The sequence below is a fragment of the Dendrobates tinctorius genome, unplaced genomic scaffold (assembly GCF_039654945.1).
Source record: "Dendrobates tinctorius isolate UK_male_01 unplaced genomic scaffold, ASM3965494v1 ptg000158l, whole genome shotgun sequence".
Taxonomy (NCBI): domain Eukaryota; kingdom Metazoa; phylum Chordata; class Amphibia; order Anura; family Dendrobatidae; genus Dendrobates; species Dendrobates tinctorius.
The window spans coordinates 17,641,579-17,660,262 of record NW_027361825.1 but is presented as its reverse complement, the minus strand read 5'-3'; the positions used below and the strand labels follow the sequence as shown (position 1 = coordinate 17,660,262).

At 47.8% G+C, this 18,684-nt stretch overlaps 1 protein-coding gene across 1 annotated transcript; it reads left to right on the top strand.

The window, feature by feature from the left end:
- The first annotated feature begins 44 nt into the window (after nucleotides 1–44).
- MED29 (mediator complex subunit 29) lies at nucleotides 45–16,332 on the top strand. Its single transcript, XM_073549024.1, has 4 exons — nucleotides 45–291; nucleotides 1,377–1,435; nucleotides 13,247–13,331; nucleotides 15,637–16,332. Exons 1-4 carry the CDS (start codon nucleotides 106–108, stop codon nucleotides 15,865–15,867), a joined length of 561 nt encoding a protein of 186 aa, XP_073405125.1. The 5' UTR covers nucleotides 45–105; the 3' UTR covers nucleotides 15,868–16,332.
- Nucleotides 16,333–18,684: the final 2,352 nt, after the last annotated feature.

The following is an 18,684-nucleotide window of genomic DNA, read 5'->3' as shown; positions in this document are numbered from 1 at the left end:
GAGGGACTATGCAAATAAGGTTGTGACGCAGCGGCGTGCTTGAGTGACAGCCAGGATGGCGTATAGGCTGCCGGCGTTGTGAACGTACGGAACCGTGGCGCAGTGATGGCGGCGTCCATGAATCAGGCTTTAGGACCCCAGAGTCTAGGGGCTGGCGGGGTGGTCGGGGGACCCCAACTTGGTCCCATTGGGAGTCAGCAACAGCAACTTGGACTCGCCCAGCAACAGCAGGATTTCGACCCAGTGCAGAGATACAGGATGCTTATTCCTCAGCTGAAAGAAAGCCTGCAGGTACCTGCGAACTACGGGAGCCAATCATATCACTGCTACCTAGGTAGGAGATGCCATCTGATTGGTTGCGATGGAAGACTTTGCCTTGTGTGCTATAGCAACCAATTGGATGACTGTTCTTTTTTTTCTTTCCCCGATTTGGAAATAAAAGCAGTGATGTGATTGGCTGCTATGGGCAGCAGTTTCTTTTATTTTCTACGGTGCAAGTGGATGAATGAATGTGAGCTGCCTAGTGAAGACGCTGCCCATCATAGTGAACGTTTGGATATGGACAGCCATTTGTAACTTCTCTGATTACAAGACTGGACTTGTTGGCCATAATAACCAATCACAGTTCAGCTTTCATTTCCTAACCTGCTGTGGGAAAATGAAAGTTGTGCTGTGATTGGTAGCCTTATTTAACACATTGGCATGGTCCTTGTTGCCCCTAGTAACAGGCCAGGTTCTGTCTCCTGTGCAGTACTGGACCCTGCACTGGAGGTTGGGGCGGCCTATAACGTGTGCCTGGCGCCTATCCATTCTCTAGTGACGAACAAGGAAAAAAAAAAAGTGTTCATATAGTCCCTTTTTTATCATTGTGAACAAGTTACATAATAAAAAAGTGTGTGTGTGTGTGTATGTATGTATATATATATATATATATATAATATAATCGATTATGTCAAAATGGAAAATGAGTCCCTGTGTCCGTGCTGCCGGCCCAGCATTGTGCGTGAGGCTGAGGTCGTGTCGGAGCTGCCGGCATTGTGCAGGAGCTGCGGGGGCCCGGCATTGTGTAGGAGCTGCAGGGGCCCGGCGTCGTGTCGGAGCTGCGGGGGCCCGGCATTGTGCAGGAGCTGCAGGGGCCCGGCGTCGTGTCGGAGCTGCGGGGGCCCGGCATTGTGCAGGGGCCCGGCGTCGTGTCGGAGCTGCAGGCCCGGCATTGTGCAGGAGCTGCAGGGGCCCGGCGTCGTGTCGGAGCTGCGGGGGGCCCAGCGTCCTGCAGGTCCTAGGGGTTGGATCCTCACTGATGACATGTGAGTCGCCATTCTGTGAAGCCGCACAAACGTTTCTGCTTTATGTTCTTTAATATTCTTATTTTTCAGAATCTGATGAAGATCGCAGCCCTCAATCTGGCCCAGAACACCAACATAGATAACGGACAGTAAGTATCGTGTACGGTTATCAATAGTGGCCCAAAGAGGGCGCTCCCATCCTCCTGGCCATAGTGGTGGCCCCACTGCATTTACAGGGCTATTGTAAGGTTTGGAAGTTATCCTATATCCTGTGGACAGGGGATCACTTCCTGAGTGCTGGAGTTCGATCCTGTGCACATCTTCTCCTCTAGGTGACATTGGCCTGCGATGGGTCATAAATTATTGTATGTAGTGACATTCATGTTCTCCCGTGTAGCCGTAGCCCAGTCCCAAGCCAGGCTTTATTGGAGGACTGAAATGGCAGCCACGTTGGCCTTTAGCAGACCCCCCAGTTGCCATAACAAACCATCTGCACCATGCTATAATGCCACGGGGAGGGGGAGAAGGTGGCAGCGGGAAACAGAACACGTTCACAACGGAGACCAGGCTGCCATCAGTGATTGACAGCGGCATCCAAATGGTCAAACAGCCATTATCAGGGCTGACTCCAGTTGCTGCTGTTATCTACTATATAATTGTCTAATTCTCAGTCTGTCTGTAATGGAAATCCTGCCTTGCTGATTGGTCGCGGCCTAACTGCGACAGTTGCTTAGTCCTCGCGGCAACACGGCCGCATCGCTTATTGTACAGGCACATTACAGCCGTTAAAGGCATCACTGCTGCGTCACTCATTACACAGGCACAGTCCTGTACAATACATTAGGTAATTAGGTAACATTAGAACAGTGACTGCAGCTCTGGATGTAACTTGCGTACAATACATTAGGTGACAGCAGAAAAGTGACTGCAGCTCTGGGTGTAACTGGAGTACAATACATTAGGTAAGATCTGAACAGTGACTGCAGCTCTGGCTCTAACAGGAGTATAATACATTGGGTAAAAGCAGAACAGTGACTGCAGCTCTGGATGTAACTTGCGTACAATACATTAGGTGACAGCAGAAAAGTGACTGCAGCTCTGGGTGTAACTGGAGTACAATACATTAGGTAAGATCTGAACAGTGACTGCAGCTCTGGCTCTAACAGGAGTATAATACATTGGGTAAAAGCAGAACAGTGACTGCAGCTCTGGGTGTAACTTGCGTACAATACATTAGGTAAGAGCAGAACAGTGCAGCTCTGGGTGTAACTTGCGTACAATACATTATGGAACAGCAGAACAGTGACAGCAGCTCCGGGTGTAAAATGAGTATAATACACTAGATGGTGGCCCGATTCTATCGCATCGGGTAGTTTAGAGTTTCTGTTAAAATAAAAAATAGTTATATACTCACCTTCAGATGGCCCCCGGACTCTGTCCCGCCTCTCACCATGCTCCCGGCATCGTCCGGTCTCAGTAATGATTAGCGAGAAGGGCCGGAGATGACGTCACTCTTGCGAGAGCGCGACGTCATCAGCGGTGTTTCGCACAAAGCATTACTGGGACCGCAAGATGCCGGGAGCGTGGTGAGAGGAGGGACAGAGTCCGGGGGCCGTCGGAAGGTGAGTATATCATTATTTTTTATTTTAACAGAGACTCTAGAATACCCGATGTGATAGAATTGGGCCACCATCTAGTGTTGATTATAATCTTCTCCACTAGGTGGCGCTGCAGGATAAAGAGGTCTATGGTAGTATGACTGATTTGTTGAGCACAGTTTGGCAGTGCAGAGATCATGTGATCAGCATCAGGAAAGAGCCAGTTTGGTTTTGCTTCTTAAAGGGCCAGATACAGGAAGAGTTCTGTTATTTGTAGGTTTTACTAAAAATGACCTTATACTGGAGCTCGTCATCCAGGGAAAAACGTGGTGATATATAGTGAAAGGAAAACCTGATAAGCCATTATCCCATGGGGCAGGTCAGGGTGTATGGAGTGGGCTCATCTCCCCTGGGTTAGATGCCACCGGCTATGACTCCCGACAGAAGAGACTGGAGCTAAGCTCCAATCACTGCTGATAACGGCTGACATCAATCACTGACAGCAGCATGTAAGCCATGCCATCCCGGGAGGCGACATTCAGGAAGCCCCTGAATTGCTCCTACGACCTCGGTGCGCCATTGGGTAGCCATGGCCTTGACAGCTGAAGGCCCCTATGTCTGTCATGTTGGTCCTGTGAAGCTTCATGGAGAACCTCACTTTCGCTATCTCCTACAGGTCAGATGTAGAAAATATAGAACAAGCAATTGGATAAGCGCAAGTTCAGGTACCCAAGGGGCTTTGTTGTAAGTGTTGCATATAGTAAAGATACACTCACAGACTGTTTTCCAAGTTTCTGAAAATTGCTGCAAAAAAAGTAAAAATCTTAAAAGTAGACCTCACTCAACTTGCAGGTAAAACTTCTCACAGCCAATGGCAGGTGATTTTTTTTTTTTTCTTTTTTTTTTTTTTTTTTTCCCTCTCCAAACCATTGCCACTTATTTACTCAAGAATCGTGCCGCTGCATCCTCCCTCTCTTACTACTATGTACGCTCAGTTACATGAGAATCGTGCCGCTGCATCATACCTCTCCTGGTACTATGTACTCTCGGTTACATGAGAATCGTGCTGCTGCGTCCTTCTCCCTCTCCTTGTATTACGCCCACTCATTTATGAGAATTGTGCCTCTGCGCCCTTCTCTCTCTCTTTGTATTAGGCGCACTCATTTATGGTGATCGTCGTGCCGCTGCGCACTTCTCCCTCTCCTTGTATTACGCCCACTCATTTATGAGGATCGTGCCGCTGCGCCCTTCTCCCTCTCCTTGTATTATGTGCACTCATTTATGAGGATCGTGCTGCTGCGCCCTTCTCCCTCTCCTGGTACTACGCGCACTCATTTATGATGATCGTGCCGCTGCGCCCTTCTCCCTCTCCTTATATTATGCCCACTCATTTATGAGGATCGTGCCGCTGCGCCCTTCTCCCTCTCCTTGTATTATGTGCACTCATTTATGAGGATCGTGCTGCTGCGCCCTTCTCCCTCTCCTGGTACTACGCGCACTCATTTATGATCGTGCCGCTGCGCCCTTTTCCCTCTCCTTTTATTACGCGCACTCATTTATGAGGATCGTGCCGCTGCGCCCAGGGGTGAACCTAGCCTCTCTGCCGCCTGAGGCGAACTGCACAACGGCTCCCCCTCCCCCTAGTAAATTTTTAAAATCGGTAGAAATTAATCTGGTTCATACAAATTTATGTCTATCCTGTAAAAAATTGTACAATAGTGGACACTTGAATATAGAGAAAAGATGTCTGAACACAAGGATGTCAGCGCCATCACCGCACATACAAGAACCACACAAGAATCCAGAAGAGGGATCATTAATGGCAATGGCAGGCCTGGCACAGCATACAGTACACCACATATCCCTACATACAGTATTATGGGCATTGCATAGTCCTCCATACTGCATTATTGGCACCACGTAGTCCTCCATACTGCATTATTGGCACCACGTAGTCCTCCATACTGCATTATTGGCACCACGTAGTCCTCCATACATAAAAATAATCATCAAATAGTCACTTCTCCCTGTACCCCACTGCTCTGGTCTCCTCAGCGTATTCTGACCCTTTGCTCTGCTCGGCACAAAGGATGCGCTGTAGTGATGTCATTGTGCCCTCTGAGCTAAGACGTCACAGAGCTCAGACGCAGAGGGGGAATGATGGGAGAGGGAGCATCTGCGGATGGCTGCCTCACTCATCATTGTTTTCCACTGTCGGTGCTGGGGTTCTGTATCGCCTGCTTAAATGGAAAAGCAGTCACAGGACCCCACATTTGCAATCTTTGAGGGTCCAAGCAATCAGATACTTCTCACCTATCCTGTGAAGAGGTGATAAGTTGTAATATTGTGAAAACCCATTCATTATGTTACTTTAAAATTGAGCAACTAGTTTTCCAAATAGCTGTATTGAAAAATATGCTATCACTTTAAGTACACCGTTCCAGTGCAGAACTATGCATTTTCATAATCACAGATAAGGGCGTTTTCACTTTGCGTTCAGGCACCCACTTAGTTTCCCTGTTGGGCCTTGCTTCCGATCCCCTGCAAAACCTGATGCGCTGACAGTGAATGTGTGCTCTATCGTGCATTACTTTCAGGAGTGTACCCCTACTGGAGGCGGACATTCAGACGTAGTAGACTGCATCTGGGTGTCCGTCTCCAGTAGCGGAACATTCCCAAAAATAATGTGCAACAAAGTGCACGTTCACTGTGCTGGCACCAACAGTCTATGACCACGCCACACATTTGCAGGGGCTTCGGACTGTACCAGTGCCTAAACACAATGTGAAAGCACCTACAAACCAGCTATGTGTGCGGTAATATACTTTAAAAATAAAAAATGTGGGGGGTCGGATACAGCAATCCAACCAGCCTCACAGCAGCCCTTCTAGTCTATAGCAAAGAGCTTTTAGGCATTGCACTCTTGCCTTGGAGATCAGCCACCGATGATAGACTGCAGAGAAGCTTGGCAACAAGCCGTCAAACTATAGAATAAAAATCACTCTATTCTTGGTAACACAACACGGATTTTTAATAAAGAGGTAAATTGTAAACGTGCTTGTTTTTGCAAACACTTGGCAGATTTATCCATTTAAGATAAGACAAGTTCTAGTGATGAGCGCGTGTGCTTGGATAAAGTGTTATCTGAGCATGCTCGTGTGCTAATGCAGTATCTTCGGCATTCTTCAATAATATGTTCGAGTCCCCACGGCTGCATGTATCGTGGCTGTTTGACAGCCTAACACATGCAGGGATTGTCTAATAAACAGACTATCTCTACATGTGTTGTGGCTATCGAAAAGCCGTGAGACGTGCAGCCTCGGCGACTCCAAACATATTCGAGCATACCAAAGGTACTGCATTAGCACACGAGCATGCTCAGATAACACTTTATCCAAGCATGCTCGCTCAAATAGTGACAGCCTCTTTAGGCTTTCAATCTAGATTGCCAGGGAAGAAAAGAGGCACGCACAGTTTACTTAATCACATCAGCCGCCATCCAGATTTTTTTGTTGTTAAACTGCAATATCAGGAGACCTAAGGAAAATGTACAAGCATCAAGTCAGTTTTGTCATCCCATATGCCTCTTTATAAATAAGGAGCATCTGTCTTGGCACTAATTTCTGTGTTCTGACACCTCATGGGGCCCAACCACTTTAATAGTGAAGTGTAGACCTGGGAAAAAAGTAACTAGCTCTGGGATAACGCATACCTTGTATAGACAAATAATGTCCCTTCTATGTCAGTTTTATGCTGCATTGAATGGAAAAAAAAGGTCGGAAGAAAGTTTCTACTTCGTAAGGCTAAGTTCACACAAGTGTATATTAAAAAAAAAAAAAAAATTTTCCTCTAAAAAAAATTATCAGATTACATTTTCTTTATCTGTATGCATTCCATATGCTACCAGTATGTCTGTGCTTATACATCAGATGTTAATAAATTGTAGAAGAACAAATACAGTTTTCAATACTAATAACTAATGTACCTGTAAAACCTGGATGCTCTATGGTTGCTATATGTTAAGAATAGTGATAAGCGAGTATGCTCGTTTCCTGGGTTTTCCGGAGCATGCTCGGGTGACCTCCGAGTATTTTGCCGTGCTCGGAGATTTAGTTTTCGTAGCCTCAGCTGCATGATTTGCGACTGCTGGACAGCCTGAATACATGTGGAGATTCCCTATCAAACAGGCATTCCTCACATGTATTCAGGCTGTCCAGCAGCCACAAATCATGCAGCTGAGGCTACGAAAACTAAATCTCCGAGCACATCCAAATACTTGGAGGTCACCCGAGCATGCTCGGGAAAACCCGAGCAACGAATATACTCGCTCATCACTAGTTAAGATCTATGGGCCAAATGTAGATCTCCCAGAGTGCCTCCAGAGCTTACTTTAAATTAAAGGAGGTATAACCAGTGTGAGACATGCATATCAGGAGAGCAGACTGTCAGTCATTACAGGTCTCACATGGGTAATGGCCCTTTAAAGGGAGCCTGTCACCTCGTTAGCTGTTAAACTAGCCCCAATGTGTCGTCAGTGAAGCAATGTGCATCAGTAACAAGTTTTTGTCAATGAAATGTCATCATATCAGATGCGCTCATGAGCTGGATCAGACTGAGGGGGACACAGTGGCGAGCATAGCGTGTGCACCCAAGCGTCATGTAGCCACTGATGCAGACCGGCTCCAGTGCATGCGCCCATCTGACATGAAGCTGTGTGCATGCCCGGGGAGCGAATGGGCAGCGAGCGGAATTTTCTGTGTGGTTGCCGTGACGTTGGACCATTCACAGCAATCGATCGAAATCCTGTGGGTATGCATAATTTCAAAACCACGCTTTCTTGCTACTCTCCTCCTACGTATGAGATACGCCCAAGATCGAAGCAGCCGCTCACTGGCAGCAGTGTTCGGGTGATGTCACATGATCGCCGGGAGAGAGAGAGAGGATACCGGAGGTGAGTATAAGTGTTGATGCTTTGAAAGGGTAAAACATACCAACTGAAAAGGGATCGTCCGAGCGCACAACCCCTTTAATAACATCAGCGGCTGTTTATAACCCCTTAGCGATGGCCGCCGTACAGAAAAACTGTATAGAGCAGCGGCAGAGCCAAGTCCGTATAGCTGCATTGCACGTCAACCTCCAGATTGCATCCGTTTAACCCCTTAAAGGGGTTGCAGCACATGATATTCCTCGCCTCCCGTACGCGGGGAACATTTCTAAAGATTGATTGTTCGGACCAGCGGCATGGTCTGCGAATTAAAGAAAAACTTTAAAAAAAAATATGGCGAACCCGGAGAAGCTGCGAGAATAAAACAGCAAAGCAGAAGGCGTTTGACAGGACCCCTTTAATAAGCCACAGTCTGTATTATGGCTTTTGGAACAAGAGATGGAATTAAATTAAGTAAAAAAAAAAAAAAAGTTTGCCATGTCATTAAGGGGTTAATGCAGAAATATTTTGGTAGGTGAGGGTATTAGAGCAGGTGCCTGCAACAATGCCACCATGCAGGTAACATAACACAGGGGCCAGCAGCAGCACACAGCCAGGGTCATGCACCTGCACACAGTCACTGCCGCCGGGCCACTCACCCACTCGTTAGCCTTAGCACTGAAGCTGTAGAGAGCCACCTGCCCGGTGACGTCCATGATGGCGCTGATGTACAGGTCATTCCGCAGCAGAGCGGCTAAACATCACACGCTCCACTTCACTCCTCGCCTCCTTCTTTGCTCAGGAGTCCGGCCCATGCACCATCTTAAGCCTTTCCCACTCTGACAACAGGGGAAAGTACACAACGTTCCGCCCACAGAACGGTTTCGGTCTTTAGTGAGAGGTGGTTCACCTCACCTCAGGTGCAATGTGGCACGTTACCTGACTTCGGGGGGCGGCGCGCGCCGCCACCCCCTCACTTCAGGGACTTGATGCCGCCTGATCTGACGGCTCAAATTGCCTCATTATAGATGCGGCCCTGGCTGCGCCCTTCTCCCTCTCCTTGTATTACGTGCACTCATTTATGAGGATCGTGCCGCTGCGGCCTTCTCCCTCTCCTTGTATTACGCGCACTCATTTATAAAGATCGTGTCACTGCGCCCTTCTCCTTGTATTACGCGCACTCATTTGAGAATTGTGCCTCTGCGCCCTTCTCTCTCTTTGTATTACGCGCACTCATTTATGAGGATCATGCCGCTGCTCCCTTCTCCCTCTCCTTGTATTACGCGCACTCATTTATGAGGATCGTGCCGTTGCGCCCTTCTTCCTCTCCTGGTACTACGCGCACTCATTTATGAGGATCATGCCGCTGCTCCCTTCTCCCTCTCCTTGTATTACGCGCACTCATTTATGAGGATCGTGCCGTTGCGCCCTTCTTCCTCTCCTGGTACTACGCGCACTCATTTATGAGGATCGTGCTTCTGCGCCCTTCTCCCTCTCCTTGTGTTACGCGCACTCATGAGGATCTTGCCGCTGCACCCTTCTCCCTATCCTTGTATTGCGCGCACTCATTTATGAGGATCGTGTTGCTGCGCCCTTCTCCCTCTCCTTGTATTACACGCAATCATTTGAGGCTCGTGCCGTTGCGCCCTTCTTCCTCTCCTTGTATTACGCCCACTCATTTATGATGATCATCGTGCCGCTGCGCCCTTTTCCCTCTCCTTGTATTACGGGCACTCATTTATGAGGATCGTGCCGTTGCGCCCGTCTCCCTCTCCTTGTATTATGGGCCCTCATTTATGAGGATCGTGCCGCTGCACCCTTCTTGCTCTCCTGGTACTACGCGCCATCATTTGAGAATTGTGCTGCTACGCCCTTCTTCCTCACCTTTTATTACACGCACTCATTTATGAGGATTGTCGTGCCGCTGCGCCCTTCTCCCTCTCCTTGTGTTATTGGTACTGATTTATGAGAATTGTGCCACTGCGCCCTTCTCCCTCTCCTTGTATTATACGCAATCATTTGAAGCTCGTGCCTTTGCGCCCTTCTTCCTCTCCTTGTATTATGCCCACTCATTTATGATGATCGTCATGCCGCTGTGCCCTTCTCCCTCTCCTTGTATTACGCGCACTCATATATGAGGATCGTGCCGTTGCGCCCGTCTCCCTTTCCTTGTGTTATGGGCACTCATTTATGAGGATCGTGCCGCTGCGCCCTCCTCCATCTCCTTGTACTATTGACATTTATGAGGATCGTGCCGTTGCGTCCTTCTCCCTCTCCTGGTACTATGCTCCATCATCTGAGAATTGTGCTGCTACGCCTTTCTTCCTCACCTTGTATTACACGCACTCATAAGAATTGTGCCGCTGCGTCCTTGTATTATGTGCACTCATTTATGAGGATCGTGTTGCTGCTCCCTTCTCCCTCTCCTGGTGCTACGCGCACTCATTTGTGAGGATCGTGCCTCTGCGCCCTTCTTCCTCTCCTTGTATTTTGCGCTGTCTTTTGCACCCATTTTTTTAATAGTCCGCTCTGACAGAAAGCATTACGGATTGTGATGTCGCAGGGTTTGGGATTTCTAACCTGTGGCCCTTGTTACAGCTGGAGGATGGCAGGTTGGGGGATCATTGATCTACAGTTGTGGCCAAAAGTATTGACACCCCTGCAATTCTGTCAGATAATACTCAGTTTCTTCCTGAAAATGATTGCAAACACAAATTCTTTGGTATTATTATCTTCATTTAATTTGTCTTAAATGAAAAAACACAAAATTGTCCTAAAGCCAAATTGGATATAATTCCACACCAAACATAAAAAAGAGGGTGGACAAAAGTATTGGCACTGTTCGAAAAATCATGTGATGCTTCTCTAATTTGTGTAATTAACAGCACCTGTAACTTACCTGTGGCACCTAACAGGTGTTGGCAATTACTAAATCACACTTGCAGCCAGTTGACATGGATTAAAGTTGACGCAACCTCTGTCCTGTGTCCTTGTGTGTACCACATTGAGCATGGAGAAAAGAAAGAAGACCAAAGAACTGTCTGAGGATTTGAGAAACCAAATTGTGAGGAAGCATGAGCAATCTCAAGGCTACAAGTCCATCTCCAAAGACCTGAATGTTCCTGTGTCTACCGTGCGCAGTGTCATCAAGAAGTTTAAAGCCCATGGCACTGTGGCTAACCTCCCTAGATGTGGACGGAAAAGAAAAATTGACAAGAGATTTCAACGCAAGATTGTGCGGATGTTGGATAAAGAACCTCGACTAACATCCAAACAAGTTCAAGCTGCCCTGCAGTCTGAGGGTACAACAGTGTCAACCCGTACTATCCGTCGGCGTCTGAATGAAAAGGGACTGTATGGTAGGAGACCCAGGAAGACCCCACTTCTTACCCCTAGACATAAAAAAGCCAGGATGGAGTTTGCCAAAACTTACCTGAAAAAGCCTAAAACGTTTTGGAAGAATGTTGTCTGGTCAGATGAGACAAAAGTAGAGCTTTTTGGGCAAAGACATCAACATAGAGTTTACAGGAGGAAAAAGAGGCATTCAAAGAAAAAAACACGGTCCCTACAGTCAAACACGGCGGAGGTTCCCTGATGTTTTGGGGTTGCTTTGAAGCCTCTGGCACTGGGCTGCTTGACCGTGTGCATGGCATTGTGAAGTCAGAAGACTACCAACAAATTTTGCAGCATAATGTAGGGCCCAGTGTGAGAAAGCTGGGTCTCCCTCAGAGGTCATGTGTCTTCCAGCAGGACAATGACCCAAAACACTTCAAAAAGCACTAGAAAATGGTTTGAGAAAAAGCACTGGAGACTTCTAAGGTGGCCAGCAATGAGTCCAGACCTGAATCCCATAGAACACCTGTGGAGAGATCTAAAAATGGCAGTTTGGAGAAGGCACCCTTCTAATATCAGGGACCTGGAGTAGCTTGCCAAAGAAGAATGGTCTAAAATTCCAGCAGAGCATTGTAAGAAACTCATTGATGGTTACCGGAAGCGATTGGTCACAGTTATTTTGGCTAAAGGTTGTGCAACCAAGTATTAGGCTGAGGGTGCCAATACTTTTGTCTGGCCCATTTTTGGAGTTTTGTGTGAAACGATCAATTTTTTGCTTCATTCTCTTTTGTGTTTTTTCATTTAAGACAAATTAAATGAAGATAATACCAAAGAATTTGTTTGCAATCATTTTCAGTACTCAGTTCCTTCCTATCTGACAATTGCAGGGGTGTCAGTAGTTTTGGGCACAACTGTAGATGTCCAATACATTTACATTTCTTTATGGGGTGTAGAAATCTTTCTGAGCACTGGGTGAGGACCAGGTAGTTCTAATAATTATGGCCTTACTGGTTGTTGCCCCACATTTCCAGAAATGTGTATGACTGACTAAGAGTAAAGAAGAAATTCGGCAAATGAGAAGATCATTTACTGGAGAATTTCTGGGTTTATGTAGAAACACTTTGTTTTTGGAGGTCCCACTCACGGTGAGCGCTGTCGGGACTGGCAGGTGAATCAGCCGCGGTTTCGCTATGAAGATCTCGCCGCATCTGACACCCAATATCTCCACCATTAATTTACTCATTCTGCAACTGCAAATGAGAAAAAAAACTAGTTTCACATGTCTTATGGAGCAGACATAAAGACTGCGGTGGGCTGGCTGGGCTGCAGAGCTGACGCTCGCACCTCTTTCTCACGTGCCGTCGTTCTTGCGTGCACCGAGTCTCATTCTTGTCATCAGTAAGCAGGAAATTAGACTGAACGTGATCAGGATATGGCAGATCACGCTGTCGCCGCAGTAGTAGTCGTGTCTGTGGTGATACTGCAGCTGATTCAGAAGTTCGTTACCACGAAGGGAAAAATTGTGCTATTTCTGATTAAATGGCAGATCACTGATTCAGCTAACTTTTATGAGCAAAGTGCGTGTCTGATTCTCACTGTAGCTTTTTTTGTCTACCAGTAGTCATAGCAGTCCTTCATTCCCACCCCTATCCCCAGTGGTCACAGCAGTCACCTCCTTTATCCCCAGTGGTCGGAGCAGTCAGCCCTGTCATCTCCCAGTGGTCACCCCCTTCATTCCCCAGTGGTCACAGCAGTCACCCTCTGTCACCCCCTTCATCCCCCCCCCCGTGGTCGGAGCACTCCCCCTTTGATCCCCGGTAGTCACAGCTAGGCTGGCGCAGCAGAAACACCCAGCACGGGATGCTTCCCCTGCCCAGCAATAGCCATCTGTGCTGACTTTTTCCAGGGAAGATATAGCTCAGATGCTGTAGTATACACTCGGGGCAGGGTGGAAGCCCCTGACCACCAAATGCGCAAAAACATTAGGAAGGGAAATTAGACCTGATTTTCTAATCGCCACAGCTGCCTGTTAACCCATTAGTGAGCGTTCTGCTGGTCCAGATTGTGCTGCTCACTTCTACCCCTATCTCCTGTCTCTCCTACAGGAAGATTGGTGATGGCAGCATTCAGAGGTTCGATAAGAGTCTGGAGGAATTCTACGCCCTGTGCGACCAGCTGGAGCTGTGTTTGGTAAGTCACATAGCCGCTGTGTTGTGTTTGCAATCTTTAGATTTTAATGTCTTACTCTTGTGCAGTTAGTGGCCACTGAGTTCGAGTAATCCTGCCCACATGTAGACATGTTAGCCACCATCTTGATTGCCCCCTTGCTGACTTGCCTTACTAATTATACTTACCGTACATACTCTAGTATAAGGCGACCCAAATATAAGCCAAGGCACCTAATTTTACCATAAAAAACTGAGAAAACATATTGACTCTCGAGTATAAGCCTGGTATGCACGGCCTCCTCACCCCCCCCCCCCCCCCCCCCATTCTGGCATGCAAGGCCTCCTCATTCCCCCCCCCATTCTGGCATGCACGGCCTCCTCACTCTCCTCCCCCCCCCCCCCCCATTCTGGCATGCAAGGCCTCCTCATCTCCCCCCCCCCCCCCCCCATTCTGGCATGCAAGGCCTCCTCATTCCCCCCCATTCCCCCCCCCATTCTGGCATGCACGGCCTCCTCATTCTCCCCACCATTCCCCCCCCCCCCCCCATTTTGGCATGCACGGCCTCCTCATTCTCCTCCCCTCCCCCCCCATTCTGGCATGCACGGCCTCCTCATTCTCTTTCCCCCCCCCATTCTGGCATGCACGGCCTCCTCATTTTTCCCCCCCCCATTCTGGCATGCACGGCCTCCTCATTTCCCCCCCCCATTCTGGCATGCACGGCCTCCTCATTTCCCCCCCCCATTCTGGCATGCACGGCCTCCTCATTTTCCCCCCCCCCATTCTGGCATGCACGGCCTCCTCATTTCCCCCCCCCCCATTCTGGCATGCACGGCCTCCTCATTTCCCCCCCCCATTCTGGCATGCACGGCCTCCTCATTTCCCCCCCCCATTCTGGCATGCACGGCCTCCTCACTCTCCTCCCCCCCCCCCCCCCCCCCCCCCCATTCTGGCATGCAATGTCTCCTCATCCCCCCCCCCCCATTCTGGCATGCAAGGCCTCCTCATTCTCCTCCCCCCCCCCCCCATTCTGGCATGCACGGCCTCCTCATTTCTCCCCCCCCCCCCCCATTCTGGCATGCACGGCCTCCTCATTTCTCCCCCCCCCCCCCCCCCCCCCCCCCCCATTCTGGCATGCACGGCCTCCTCATTCTCTTTCCCCCCCCCCCATTCTGGCATGCACGGCCTCCTCATTTCTCCCCCCCCCCCCCCCCCCATTCTGGCATGCACGGCCTCCTCATTTCTCCCCCCCCCCCCCCCCCCCCCATTCTGGCATGCACGGCCTCCTCATTTCCCCCCCCCCCCCCCCCATATTCTGGCATGCACGGGCTACTCATTTCCCCCCCCCCCCCCCCCATTCTGGCATGCACGGCCTCCTCATTCCCCCCCCCCATTCTGGCATGCACGGCCTCCTCATCCCCTTCCTGGTCGGCATGGTCCCCCGTCATCCCCATGCTTCTAGGCAGGTGTGTATTCCCGGCATCACGCCTGCAGCCCTGTGACCGGAGGGGGATACTGCACTGAAGCAGCAGAGACTTCTGTAGACAAGTACTGCTGATATATACTGTGGGCAGCACGGTGGCTCAGTGGATAGCACTGCAGCCTTGCAGCACTGGAGTCCTGGGTTCCAATCCAACCAAGGACAACATCTGTAAGGAGTTTGTATATTCTCCCCGTGTTTGTGTGGGTTTCCTCCGGAATACCCCTTTAAGAGTGGAATAAAAAAACAAAAAGTGAAGTATTAGGAAGTTACAGAACTTTTTTTTTAACCTTGATACTTAAAGATGTTGTCCAGGATTAGAAAAACTTTGTTGCCTCGCTAGAATCAACACCATCCCCTGACCATGGGTTGTCTGGTATTTCAACTCGATCACATTGAGGTAAATGGAGCTGAGCTGCAATACCGCACGCAATCCGTGGTCTGAGGAGGCGCTGTTTCTGGGGAAGGTGGGAGCAGCCATGTTTTTCTTATCCTGGACAATCCTTTTTAATTAAGATTTAAAGGGATAATGGGGCTGGGGTCTCCTGCTTTCTGGATTGAGTTTTACTGCTGCATATTTCTGAGGAATCCCAGGAATGTAAATGGATGAAACAGGAGCCATGCTTCTCCCGTCACAGCTGGAGTTAATATTATGCGCCGGCACATCGCAGGGGAAGGGAGGTGTCGCTGCGGTGGTGGTGGTGGAGTCATACGAGTGGGCTGCGGGCTCCGGAAGTCGGGGGCGTGAGAAGGATCGGCAGATTAGGATTACAGGAATTTGGGAACAGCTCTTGCTGAGTGTTGACCTCTCCTCCCTCTTCTTCTTTTTTTTTTTTTTTTTTTTTTCAGCGCCTCGCTTACGAGTGCCTCTCTCAGAGCTACGACAGTGCCAAGCACTCCCCGACCCTGGTGCCCACAGCCACCAAACCGGACGCCGTGCAGACCGAGAGCCTGCCCTACACCCAGTATCTGGGCATGATCAAGTCTCAGATCTCTTGTGCCAAGGACATACATAATGCCCTGCTGGAGTGCTCCAAAAAGATCATGGGCAAGACTCCAACCACACAGGGCGTCTTGTGACCCTCTCAACACCATTGCGTCATTATTGCTGTGATTGGAGACAAGACTCTGCTTCTTTTTTTTCTTTCTGGATGCCGTAGGTATTGGCAATGGCCCGTCCTTGCTTCAGCCTGCTCTAGGGGATGCCTGGCTTCTCAAAAGAACCCACCACCATAAGCTTAGACTCATACATTGTGTCAGACGGAGATCTACAGGATAGATAAAATCCTTCTAGCACACTATATTTTTTTATTTTCGAGATCTCTGCTTGCTGTGCGTGCAGGCAATCCTGATCTGTTCTCTCAATCCCTGACAGGAAGCGACAAACTTAAAAACTGTCAGGAATGAAATCACAAAGGGCATGAAATCATCATTCTGGGGGGAGTTTGTAAGTCTTTCTTTGATGTTGTTGCGCCAAACTCTTCAGAACGGCGCGCGTAGGTCATGAACTCTGAGCGAAATAAAGTTTCTTATTTTTGTCCTTTTTTACTTTTTTTTTTTTTATATAGACTTCTTCAGTCACAAAATATGCGCTACCATTTCTGGTGTACAGACTGAAAAATGTTGTGACTTTTGAAAACCCTGAAATTGGTAAATCATTTATAAACACCTGGAAACTCCAAATCTCTCCTCCCAACATAAGAAAAAAATCCAGTGTGTATAAAATAAACACTAAAAAGGTGCACGTACACTGAATCAGTCAAAAGACTTCTGGGAAATCTGCAGCAGTTCAGTCTACAACATTCGAGCTGTGGTTACAAAATGTTGAGCGCCCCTTTAAGGGCTGATTGACACAACCACATAGAAGCAGTATTTTCTTGTTAAAGGGCTTTTCCCATTGCCAAGATCCTACCCCAATATGTAGTAGGAGTAATAATATTGCCAAATACCGCCAATTAAAAATGTATAGTTCTTCTGATTCGCCATGTCTCTTTCCTCATGTGGAGGCATTGTAGGACCTTAGGTGTCCATAGTTATGACAACTAGCGACTAGCTGTCACTAGATCAGTGATTGTAACCATGGACACCTAAGGTTCTACAATGCCTGCACATGAGGAAAGAGACATAGCGAATCAGAAGAACTATACAACATTTCTAATTGGAGACATTTTTTAATACTATTATTATATCGTCTACATTTTGGAGATGGGAATACCCCTTTAAGTCCAAATTAAAGGGAGTCTTCCCAACGAATGAATGTCGCCAAGGCACTGATTTATGGAAGTGTTAATGCACTAGGAAGTCACAGTTTAAGTGCATGGACACTCCCCCAGTGCACTTCCAGCCTCATTTACATATGACTTCTACTCTAGATTTCTCATGACTGGTGCTTCGGATTTTTATTTAAAAAAAAAAAATGTAATTTTTATAGTGGGGCAAGCACTTATGCAGCTATACCACCATTTCCATATGTAAAAACATGCCCTTTAAGACTGGCCGATACCTTCAGAGTGCTGTCTACTGATGCTGCGTACAATAAACCAATGGCGTATTCCCGTACATGGCCGGGCGGCCTAACCCTCTATTTGCCCCCTGGCAGATTGTCTGATATTCTGGGTTATTCACTCATATAATTAATTTGGAAATTAATATTTTTTTGTACTTTACCTTTTAAGAAGAGGCCCATGGTGGCCTTAATAATTAAAAAAGATGGATATTCACCCACCAGAACCCTGTTATTTATCCTCACTACTACTCGTGTCTTCATACTGTTTTTCTTGCTCTAACTCTTCAGGTGGTGGACATCACATGACCACTGCAGCCAGTCAGCAGACCCTGGTTGGCTGCAGCGGGAATATTATGTCCGTTGCTGGAGGTGGGTTAAATGGGCAGTGCTGTGGTGGAGTGGGGTGTATTTGTTCCTACACACCAGTTTCATCAGGATCATTTATATAATGTGTATGGTGACACTCTGGAGTAAGGAGGATCAGGCATATCAACATGCCCGATCCAGAAGGGTCGCATGTATCTGGGTGGTCGGGAGGAATAGCTGCCAGGGGTTCTTAGAGGTATGAGCATCAGGGACATCGTAAGAAGCTGGGACAAAGATGGAGGTCCCAAATTGGGTCCTCCCTCTGACATCCTGCACCATCTTCTTGACAGGTGTTGTTTCTTGCCAATTCTACAGGTGTTGTTTCTTGCCAACACTCCCGGTATAAGGGGAGACCTCCTGTAAGAATCCCTAAATTTCCGGGTACCACCGAGCCTGTTTGAAACCTAAAGGAAACTAGTGATTTGGGTCGGGTTTTATTCAGGGAGGGTAGTGCATGCCACCAGTAAAGAGGCATGACTGAAAATTAGCAGCTGTATACTAAGTGATGGTCTCCTGAGCGTGATTGGAGAATCGTTTTCCACTGAATTAACCCAGCAGCAGACTTCTGATATTTTGTTCAAGAACCAGGAAGATCTGGATGAGCCACGTCTAGATCATAAGTTTATTTAGAAGCAATTTTTTGTTTATTTTTTTTTTTTTGCCCATATTTTCTTCATAGGAAAAAAATTGTCGTCCTCACCACAAAAAATAAAAAAACGTTTCTTAAGTTTTATTTTGTCTGTGAGTTAATACTTGTGAAATAGGAAGGAACCGAAAAAGAGAACTGAGACCCATTAAAAGAGAAATTATACAAAATATAAAAAAATCCCCAGAATTATGATGCAAACGGCAAAAAAAAGTTTTTCCATTTCTAATGTTATTGTATGGGCCAAGCCCCTGTGTTTTAAAAGTAAGATTTCAGCTAGGGCTGGGGGCACTGTTGCATTGGTGTCTATAGAAAGGACAATGCACTAGTGGTGGTGAAAAGTGGTATTGCATCTTAAATATTTTCCCTGATTTCTGCA